We start from the raw sequence: 12,048 nt of genomic DNA on the forward strand, positions 1-12,048 counted from the left end.
CCAAAGGTTCATAAGACATTCACAAAAAGAGCAAGATGTAGCCTATCAATGTAATGTCTACATTTCTGAAAAATAAAATAAAAATGCTTGACAGGATAAAATCTGTGAACAACTTTGTACAATCTATTTAACTTTATTTGATAAGATTGAGGAAGTGACCAAAACACCAGGCTATAATCAAAAAATTTGTTCCAATATAATGGATGAAAACGAGGCAAAAAGGTTCAAAAATAAGGACCAGATTTTGGTAATTGGATTTTTGTACAGAGAAACAAACAGAAACCATTGAGTCACAAATTATTGTTTCTGAAGAACTAAGATTTCCAAAGAGATGACCTTGAAAACAATATTCTTTTGTTCTCTCAAAATAAATTAAAAATAAGCATGAAATAAGCATCTTTATTAAAGCTACACTGTGTGATATTTTCCCCCATAGCGGTAAAAAGGTATATGACATTCCAGTGAATATTAGTTTCTGTTCCTCTCAATTCCAATTTTGTTTTAACTCCTACGGTGGCCAATTTAGTCCAAGATTAACGTGGCTTCCAGTTCAACCTTGTCCATGAGTGCCATCGAGTGTTAAAACGCGAAAGGCGAAGCTTGAATTTACGTTTATGTCCCTCTTTGGCTAATGTCCTTTCAATATGGAGGGGCAACATGGCGACCAGCATTCGAATCCCTCACCCGTGTATATTTTCAATGGCATATTATATATAAACTTACAAGAATACTTTATTACTTGAAAGAAGTAAATATACATTAATGAGCACATATATTTTTGAAAGAACTAAGTGTTTTTAGCTAAGAATAAACTAAAAAAAGTTACACAGTGTAGCTTTAAACAGTTGGTTCACTAAAATCCCTCCATTACTAAAACCAGTTTTCAAGAAACAAGGATTTAGACTACTTATATAGGCCTATAGAATATTATAGTTAATCCAAATGTGTATAAATAAGTCCCCAAGCCAAAAGCATTTGCTGATGATAATACGAGAGTTTAACAGGACGTTTACTACCTTGGTGAAAGGTGATAAAACAGTAGGAGCAGGCTACGAGGCTGCGAGTCATAGCTTTGATTCACCACCGAGCCACACGGTGGTGATATACGGCAGCCATCGCACCTCTCTCGTGCAGAAGAGCGCCAAACCGCTCTTTAATTCACCCTGGCAACGGCTGACAGACGCTATGGTAACCACTTCAGAGAGAATCTCTTCCTGACAACTCGCTAAGCCCAGTATTTTTTATTCAATGTACTATGATTATGAAAATAACATTGGGTAGAGCGTGTGTAAAAATATGTCAGAACGAGTTAAGGTTACTCTATAAAATGAGCCCAAGTAACGTTACATGCGTTTGAAGCAGTGGCAGGAGAAAAGAAAGAGGATGAGTAAACTGCTACAAAAAGTGTCTGTGCAAGACTGAGCGTCGAATTTGGTCAATGTGCCGCATTTGATTTGAATCAAGTAACTTAACAAGCGATTCACTTCGACTGAGGGTATGATTTAACAACCTGCGAAGCTTTTAGACATTTTATCAGGGGTGTTTGACAGGCAACATTAACGCTCACTGACCGACAGCCTCTAAAGAAACGTTCCCTGGTAACTTTAGACTGTTAGTATTAAAGAAACTTCGCTCATGTCTGACTGGAAAAACGCTTTCGAGAGCAACCGCGTGATCCCACCTCACAGTCAAACCGCCAGACAAGCTCCAGGATCCTCTCAAGGTCTACAGCTGGTCTTCAAACAGATCGATGGACTTCACATAAGACAGGTGGATGTTTCATTCAGATACATAATATGTAAAGGTTCAGATGTATTGTTAGGTCATTTTACTAATCATAATTTTCTCTTATTTTTAACACCATGAGTACAAATAATTTAATATCCAAGTGTATCCTTACCAAGTGTATGTAGATAGTTCACCCCAAAATGAAAATTTTGTCAACATGTAGGCTACTCTTGCTCAAGTTGTTCTAAAACTGCATAAAGTTCTTTCTTCTGTTGAACATAAAGGAAGATAATTTGATGTAGCGTTATGTGTACAAACAGTGGCTGGTCCCCATTGACTTCCATAGTAGAAAAAAACTATGGAAGTCAATGGGGGCCAAAAACTGTATGGTTACCTACATTAATAAGAAATTCATACAAGTTTAGAACAACTTGATGGTGAATGAATAAATAATGACATTATTTTCATTTTTGGGCATTTCTGTGGATTACAGGAAAAAATGTTGTAAATAGTGTTCAGTTATTTTCATTTTAACTTCTTTAAAACGTGGAGCCGCAGGAATTAATTTAGTTTGTCTCCATATGTTTTTTTAACTCTCAAAGTGATGACACATATGAATTTCTTCACAGTTTCAGCTAATAATCTTCTTTACTGTTCCAATGAAGGAAAAAAAGTCACTTATATCTTGGATGGCCTGAGGATGAGTAAATTAACAGCAAATTTTCATTTTTAGATTAACTATCCATTTAATTGTTTGGAAATTGTCTTTAAAAGTTACTATTTTTAATGTTTTTGAAAGTAGTTGCTTATGGTCATCATTTATTTGATCAAAAATACAGTAATGTTGTGAAATATTATTACTATTTAAAATAATGGTTTTCTATTTTAATATACTTTAAAATATAATTTATTTCTCTGATGCAAAGCTGAATTTTCATCAGCCATTACCCCAGTCTTCAGTGTCACATGATCCTTCAGACATCTTTCTAAAATGCTGATTTGATTTGATATTCAGTTATTATTTTCTTTATATTTCTTTATATAATATACTTTATATTTATATTTCTTTATATATTTATATATATATATTAAGTATTATTTTTTCTTCTTCTGGGGGTATACATTTTGTTTTGGTGCAAGTATTCACATATACAGTCATTGATTTCTTACATTACAGTACTCAATCCACTTCTTCCAGCATTTTATAAATAGGCCCTTTTTAAGTCTTAAAGGGATAGTTCACTTTTAATTTAAATTTTGATATGTTTTAGCTTACCTCATGGGCATCCGAGATGTACCGTATTTTCCGGACTATAAGTCGCTCCGGAGTATAAGTCGCATCAGTCAAAAAATGCGTCATGACGCGGAAAAAAACATATATAAGTCGCACTGGACTATAAGTCGCATTAGGGCAGAGCTGGAGCCGCGCGCATGCGAGCACGCAAGCACCCGCGCGCGCATGCGAGCACCTGCTCGCGTGCACTCGCTCGTGCCCGCTTCACTGCATAACCCGAGCAGAAGAAAGAAAGTTTGAAGTGAGTGAGAAACTTGTAAGGGACTGGCGAAAAGCAGAGGTTACTTTAACTGTGATGAAGAAGAAAAAGAAATCTACTTGCGGACTGTAAGCAAGATGGCCAGAGCTGAAGGAACGAGTCCACAGACGCTTGAACTCTCTGCCGGGAGAGGCTCAGCCGCGCGAGACTAACGCTGTGAGACTCGTTCTCCGCTGCATATTTTACAACATGCTGTTGGTGTTTTGCAGAATAAGATTTTCTTTATGGGGGCATTTTGTTTGTGTTCAGTCTTTCTAAGTTGTTGTCTATAAGTAAATATTAGTTAAATATTTTTTTTGCATCCCATTTAGATTATATTTTTGTCTAATTAATTGTGATGGGAAATAATTAAATGATAGGACCTGTGTTTTGGAGACATTTAATTTGTATCCAGACAGTTTCTCAGAATTTTGGGAGAGTAGTTTCGGGATCCTTAAGATAGATAATAACATCATCTGCAAACAACCCAATTAAATGATGGTCTTCTCCAATTCTTATTCCACTCAATTCCTCACTCTGCCTTACTGCCTGGGCCAAAGGCTCAATATACAGAGCAAAAAGAGAAGGGCTCAAACAGCAGCCCTGTCCAGTTATTATTTTCAATGTTAGAAAATATGTTGTCTTTTTTACTTTTTAAATATAGAATAAAAAGTAAAAAAGAACAGCATTTATTCAAAATAGAAATCTTTGCAACAATATAAATATTTACCATTACTTTTTTTTTCTAACACATATTTGCTGAATAAAAATAAAAAATTATTTCCACAAAAACAATACATATATAAAAATGACTAACGTCACACTTTTTAAATTAATGCTGTTCTTTGTAAATCTTTTATTCATCAAAGAATCCTGAAAAAGTATAAAAAAATATCAAATTAAAAAAAATATTTGATTTCTTATCATGTTACGCTGAAGACTAGCGTAATGGCTGATGAAAACTCAGCTTTACATCACATAAATAAATTATATTCTAAAGTATATTTAGAATAATAGTATAATACTATTTATAATTTTTATATATTATTTATTAATAAATATTATATGTATTATGTATAATATAATTTATAGTTTTATTTAATTATAGCATGTTTCACTGCTTGAAATGCCAACTAAACAAAAACAGAAAGTTTCAACTAAACTAATAAAAAAACACTTTATATGTTATTGTTTACAGAGATTGATTTTTTTCTCTCTTTTTTTCTCTCCTTTTCTTCTTGTGGTTGGCATGACAACAGTCAGAGTTGCCACAATCACTCCAGTATCAGCTGCGCGTGACCCTGTTTGACTCGGATCACCAGCACTTCTTCGGCCGCACGTGGAAGAGCGGCTCACACTCTGTCAGTGGCACGTCAGGTCAGAGCGGTCGAGTGTTTTTCAATGAGGTAGGGTGACTCATTTCACAGTGAATGATGATATTTAGTGTTATTTCATTGATGCAACACCTTTTTTTATGCTTGGCAAAGGGTGCTATTTATTATGAAGTCGTCTTATCTTCTTGCCCTATTCCATGTTGAGAGGTGTCCTCTTTAAAGTGACCGTTCAGAATGGACACATGAATTGAAGAATTACAGTAGATTGAGCTGTATATCTGTACCATAAAGCTGTACTAGACATGGTTCCCACTTCCCAGTATGCTTGTTGAGCAGGAAGCTGCTCTTAGGCCCCTGTCTAGCTTTTGTCCAGTGTCAATCTTGTTGCCTCACTCTGTCTAGTTGGTGTTTCCAGCCCGTTGTTCCAGAAAGAGCTGGTCTGTACATTCTGAATAACAGATCTGAGGCGGCGTTGGTGATACGTTGTTGTAGTTGTTGTAGCCTATTAAACCAAATTAATGTAATTAAATGATCAATCACATTGACTCATTTTACAATCCTGCTAGCCCTTTATTTAGACTAAAACCCTTCTTATTATTTGGTGAGGAACATGGCATTCTGAGCAGCCTGTCCTACTACTGGCTATATGTCATTGCAGAATTAAGGCTAACGATTATTTGATTAATTGATCGTTAATTTAAACAACGGACGATCATAGAAATTTGTGTAACTTGACATCAATAAGCCCTATTCAAACTGTAATTGTTTCTCATGTGGACATCCGTAAAAATAAATTTGCATGCCACCTCAGTGATAAAACTTTTAACAGGCTGAAAGTGTGAGAATATTATTAATTTGTTGGAGACATAACCAAGAAACAAATTGAATTTAGCCTACATTTATTTATTACATTTAGCTAGGCTACAATTTACATTTGAAACATTTCATTATTTTACCATTACAGCTGATCACTAACTAATAACTATAAAATTAAACAAGTGCAATTACAATAAATAAATAAATAAAATTGTAGTTTTATTCCCTTCCAGTGCCGTAACATGCATCTCGAAGACATAACGACGCAATGCGCATGCGCGGTCAGAACTGCTGTGCTAAAACTGTGGTTGGGGTAAAACTGTGGCTCTGCAGTCAGACCCTTCTCAATTCGGCTGGGGATTTTTACACGGATGGTGGGAGAAAAGCACTGACATTCTGATTTCAGATGGCAATAAAATGACAGACTAGCCCCTGTAAAATATGAAAATACCTTACGACCCCACGGGAAACAATTACTGTCTGAATAAGGCTCTAGTCAGTAAGTCTTAGGCTTCTTCTGAAACCTGGAAAATGCTGCCTTCGGGGGACACATTTTAAAGTTTGAAGGCATCAAGGCACGTCCGAATCTAGTGTTAGCTTCACTTCCTGTCTGCTGATATACCTTCATCTGATCGAGTTTTGAAGTCAGAATATATGTCCATCGCTGCCATTGATATCCCACAATACTGTGCTTTCCATAGATGGCGTCCGACAGTTGCGTTTGCTGGTCAGTTTGTGTGTAAATGTACATTTTTGACCAACATTTTCCACTTCTGATGTCATTTCTAGCAAGAAATTACTAATGTAGTAAATAAATATTTGTTTAGTTCACACCAAAGCTCTCTCCATTTTGCTGTAAATCATTAAACTGTTACACTGCTTAAGAAGTCTGTCCGAAATTAGTTTCGTGAGACAAAAAGCTGTCTACAAGTCATTGTCTGATAAGGCAGCGAGGCAACAAGTCAGCTGCCTAGGTTTTCAGACACAGCCTAGGTCTCAACAAAAGGACAGGACCCGGATTTGTACTGAAAAAGGCTGAAAATCTTCTGAGAACTGTCACTGCCTTCTGCCATTTCTTCTCGTTTTCAAAATCGTGATAATCAAACACAGTTTTAATGATAATTCAATTTTAAATTATATCACTAACCGTAGTTACATTTTATTGTGTTTTTGTCGTGAAACCGATAATCGTCCAGTCCCTAGATAGCAGTCCTCATATTGACCCAGGGTGCACGTTTAAGGCACTTTGTTACAGCTCAATTCAATACAGCTCTAACACTCAGGTTTGAAACATCAGGGCTGGCAGCACACAGCACACTCAAACCAAACCCAACAGAGTTTATTGGAGATGATGGACATGTACTGGCCTCTCTCAGCAAGCATAATAAAGGCCCATCTGAGGATGTGAATTTAATGTCCATCTGTCCAGAAGACCACACGCACGCACACACTGCTTTCATTCATGCCTGGCACCATTGTAATTCACTTAAATCTTCCATTATGGGCTCTTAGAACCACCGAGTGGAAATAAAAGTTCTTGAAAATGTCCACTGTGAGTCACAGACTGTGGAGAGCATAGTTAATGTCTGCAGCATGCTCCATTTCCAGCTACCCACTGTGCCTTTGTGTTTTATTACATGTTGCCATTTTTCCCCAAACAGCTGTGTGGCTCTGTATATTGTATTTAAAATTGTCTCCTCCTTGCCTTCCTGTCAACCATTTGGATTTTTTTTGTGTTACGCAATCACCAGTTCACGATTGCATTGCCCTGTTTTTGGCACAGCTGCTTGAGGCAAGCAAATCGAGAGAATTTGCCCATCTCAAAACTGCTATATTTTTATTATCAAGGATAAATTCATGGTTCTCACTTTTTTTGGTGTTTAAATTTTTAAGGTGATTACTAGATGAACATTCTAAAAAATATAAAATATAAATATTAAAAAATATATATATATTTTGATTCAGATTTGCTAATGAATCATTTAGACCCATGGATATTTGAGAAGTTCGAGCAAATGCATGACATTGAGTTTTTTTGAGCTCAAGAAAGTGGATAGGTTTCAGTGGTGTTCATCACCATGGTAACTTGCACTATTCGGCTAACCTGCGCAGAGAAGGTTTTATTCCGAGTTAGAGATCGCAAACAGAAACTGGACCAATCAGCTGTGAGCAAAGTGACATACAGTATATCTGATGCAATAAAGCAACCCCCCCCCAATATTTGTTTGCAGATCTTTTAGAAACATGCCAAGTTCACACACTCTTTTCTCTAAAAAATATTCTTACATACAGCACCTTTTATATGTTGCATTTAAAGGTGCACTATGCAACTTTTCCATCCGCTAGATGGTGCCTATTCAAAACAAAGGCGTAGTTTGATCACGCCAAGTTTGCGCGCAGCATCTTGGGACGTGTTCTTCACCTCACAGCCAGTGGAAAATTGGACTTGGGCAGAAATTATGTTGATGGATGCAGTTATTAACGTTTCTGTAGTATGAAGCAAGGCTGCGGAAGCGATTGTTAATGAGATTAACAGCATTCCTCGCGAGCTGCAGGACTTTTATTATGACGGAGTCGCCAGGCGCTGGGCGTGCTCCTCCCCAAACGGACGAGGCGTTTATACTTGACGCGCTCGCCGTTGTGCTATTCTTTGAAACGACAGAGGGCGACTCAGAGTAATAGTTCTATAAATAATCAGGAAAAAGCGTCTAAAAGAAATGGTCTAATGTACACAGGTGGTGATATTTATTTTAGTAGGCTACATTTTACCAAAAACCACACTACAAAAGAATCGTGTAAAACTCAGTAAACCTTGGCTTGATATTATTACTTGTGACATGAGAACAAAATATATGTATGCAACTAAATTAAAGATCTCTTAAATATTTCCTAATTTCTGTTAACATTTTAGTGTTGTGATTTATTTATTTATTTGATTAAACATGGATCTTTATTTAAAATGGCTTATTTCTGTGTTTGTAGGCTCATTTAGTAAATATAAGCACCTAATTTGTATGTGCAAACTGGGGGCCGGTTTGAAAAGACGTCATGCTCAGCTAGTTTCATTGAGAACTCGTTCATCTTCAGATGCGTAGCCGTGCGCGGTGTTACAAAAAATGCGCTGCACACCGCCGGGCGAAATGGGGTCTTGCGCACCCAACACGCACCCTCGCGTTCATACGGACGCGTCGAGTATAAACAAGGCTTTAGAGATAACGTAGCTCTGTTTATCATATTAGATACATTTTAGTGTGTTTAAAATGATTTTATTACTCTATGCGTTCACTCAGCGGCTGCTGTGACACTTGTTGTACTCTGCTAAGAGTAAAGCGTCTCAACAGAATAAAACCGGAAACCGAGGGTAACGCAGATATGACGAATTGACAGGCGACTTCCTCAGACGTCTCGGTTGCTTGTTTAAAATAGCAATTTTCTTACAATTTACAAATAGTTGGAAACATTGGGGATATTGTAAGTACTCAACTGAACAAAATATATAACACTGGTCTAGTGGTTTTTGGATTAAATTAATATAAATATAAATACAAACTTCAATATATAAAGCTTTTAAACTGATTAAGCTTGTTTTTGTGTGTGTTTTTTTTGTCTTTTGAGCTCTTTGTGAACCTATAGAAATATTTGTTTAACTGCCGTCTCAAACTTTTGCTGCAGCAGCAGTACTTATTCCTGACTTGTAAATGCATTTAAATTCATGGTATTTTTCATCATTTCATCACTTAATTTTAAACAGAGGAGTGAATTGTGGTGGCTCTCTAGCAAGAAGTGTTGTAACCCTATAATTTTTTATTATTTTGACAGTGGGAATTATTTAGTTTCCATACGCTTTTTTAAAATTCTGGGCCAAAAACAAAACTGAAAGTTATTTTGTGTAATTATATTAATATTAGATAATAATAAATAAAAAAAAAATCTGTCATTTTAAAGGTACTGCATTTTTTTAAAAAAGCCAATAAAATAATCTACACTTTTAATGAAAGTAACACACTAAAATTGAACAGAAAACAATATTAATACTAAATATCAATATATTATTCTTTATTCAGTTATATGCCACAGAATCAGATTTAAAGATTTTTTTTTTTTTGACCAATTATCTAAATAATGTATAAAGTCGTACAAAGCTATTATTATCAGAGCATGTGAGCAGAGCAGAGTGGTATATTTTCGGCTGTTTCGTTGCATCCCTAGTTGCCACATGGGGTTCTGGGGAGAACAACTTTTCATACCTAGAAAAACTGATGTGACAAAAGTTAGTAAGAGATGCCAAAGTAATGAACAGTGTTTTTTTTTTTTTTTTTTAAAGTAAACTTTGTCTTTGTTTTGAATCATGTGCATCATTTATATGTGCAAAGCACAGATGATTATTATTATAATTCGGCTTGAACCATTATGTTGTAGATCCTCATAAAGATACCTGAGGAACTACATCCTAGATAACTAACAATTAACTTCATTATTTACTTCCCAAAGCCAAATGCTTGGTGAGAGTTCATTTTTTAACTTGCTTGTACTTCAATGCTATTCACTAATTGGCCCGGCTAATTCATTTTCTGCTGTCTAACACGGAGTGAGAGGATCTTGTTTATGGAAGTGTGATGTGCTAATTTCCACCGTTGTCAGTGTCGAAGCCGAATAAAACGACTGCTCCTCTGTGAAACCCCAGGAGCAGCAGCAGCACAGAAGAGGGGCTGTGAGATCACATAAGGTCTGTCAGACATGATGGATCTGTTTTAATATACGCCGCAGAGAAAGACTCCAAACAGGCGAAGTGATTATAGAGCAACGAAGATAGAATTAAAGCGGGGCTCTCCCTCTGGCCCGACTCTAATGGAGGGGTGTTATGACAAAACCCATGTTTGTGTGGAGAAGTAGGAATCGATAGATCTAATTTGATCAGCGACCTTCAGTTTAAGGGACGAACATTTGAATGCCTGTTTTGATTAAAGTGAAAAGGAAGCTATTTGTGGGATTAAGCCTAATTTATTTATTGTGAATTTTCAATTGGGAACCACTATCAGCCATATGGTATGAGATGATACTTGGTTTCTTAATAGAGCCCTAAACTCTCAGTTTTGTTGTACAGCTAATGAAATGTTTATTTTCCAAAGGATATTGAAGTGTCACAGTGACCTTCTGTTTGTAAAGGTTCATCCTTTTTAAACCCTATAAATCACAGTTTGTGTCAGGGGAACATGGTTTATTCATGGTGGGTGGCATAAAGCTCCTTGTCCTGTAGAGGGCAGTGCTGCCACATAGTAGAGAGGAATTGTGTTTGGGCTGTGGTTCAGAAGAGGCAGACCTTTTCCATTTACACCCTCTGTGTGATGTTAACCTGTCTCTTCTCACTGGCTGTATGATGGCACAAAAATGTCAATAGGAAGCTGTGGAGTCCATAGAGCCATTGCTTTATGGATAAATATGACAAGGATATGTTCAGGACAGGTTATATTTCACCCCCAGATAAAAAGAAAATAACAAGAAGTACAATTTTGCATGGGCAAATTGAAGCCTGTTTTAGGGCCATTAAGATTTTGCCTTGTGATATTAGTTTCAGGGCAATTAAACACTCTTTTGCATCCAAATTCTTATTACTGAAATACAGTAAATTAATAACTAAATAAATAACTAATTAAATAATCTAATTCTCATTACAGGAATGTGGAAAAAAATATCATAATTATCATACATACTAAAATATACTTTGTGGATAGTTTTTAGGTCGTTTATTATTATTTTTTTTACTCCAAATCAAAAGGAAATAATAATATTTATTATATTATGCATTAAATTAGGTTTGTCTGTCTGTCTGTCTGTCTGTCTGTCTGTCTGTCTGTCTGTATCTATCTATCTATCTATCTATCTATCTATCTATCTATCTATCTATCTATCTATCTATCTATCTATCTATCTGTCTGTCTGTCTGTCTGTCTGTCTGTCTGTCCGTCCGTCCGTCCGTCCGTCCGTCCGTCCGTCCGTCCGTCCGTCCGTCCGTCCGTCCGTCCGTCCGTCCGTCCGTCCGTCCGTCCGTCCGTCCGTCCGTCCGTCCGTCCGTCCGTCCGTCCGTCCGTCCGTCCGTCCGTCCGTCCGTCCGTCCGTCCGTCCGTCCGTCTAAAGTGAGGAAAATAATTATTTGAACACCCAGCTATTTTGCAAGTTCTCCCACTTAGAAATCATGGAGTGGTCTGAAATTGTCATCGTAGGTGCATGTCCACTGTGAGAGACGTAATCTAAAAATACAATTCTGTAAATCGCAATGTATGATTTTTTAAAAACTATTTATTTGTATGATACAGCTCCAAATAAGTAGTTGAACACCTGAGAAAATCAATGTTAATATTTGGTACAGTAGCCTTTGTTTGCAATTACAGAGGTCAAACATTTCCTGTAGTTTTTCACCAGTTTTGCACACACTGTAGGAGGGATTTTGGCCTAATCCTCCACACAGATCTTCTCTAGATCAGTCAGGTTTCTGGCCTGTCACTGAGAAACACGAAGTTTGAGCTCCCTCCAAAGATTCTTTATTGGGTTTAGGTCTGGAGACTGGCTAGGCCACGCCAGAACCTTGATATGCTTTTCGCAGAGTCACTCCTTGGTTATCCTGGCTTTGTGCTTCAGGT

The 12,048-nt window shown here is 36.7% G+C and overlaps 1 protein-coding gene across 2 annotated transcripts in view; it reads left to right on the forward strand.

Annotated features, from left to right (window-relative positions):
• The first annotated feature begins 1,152 nt into the window (after positions 1-1,152).
• LOC137038903 (nephrocystin-4-like) overlaps positions 1,153-12,048 on the forward strand; it is a 219,489-nt gene continuing 208,593 nt past the window's right edge. For both annotated transcript variants that reach the window (XM_067413911.1, XM_067413912.1), the window contains exons 1-2: positions 1,153-1,770; positions 4,520-4,666. In XM_067413911.1, the coding sequence (XP_067270012.1) occupies positions 1,636-1,770; positions 4,520-4,666 (282 nt within the window). In that variant the 5' untranslated portion in view covers positions 1,153-1,635. The remainder of the gene's footprint in view (positions 1,771-4,519; positions 4,667-12,048) is intronic.

The sequence above is a fragment of the Pseudorasbora parva genome, chromosome 13 (genome assembly GCF_024679245.1).
Source record: "Pseudorasbora parva isolate DD20220531a chromosome 13, ASM2467924v1, whole genome shotgun sequence".
Lineage (NCBI taxonomy): Eukaryota > Metazoa > Chordata > Actinopteri > Cypriniformes > Gobionidae > Pseudorasbora > Pseudorasbora parva.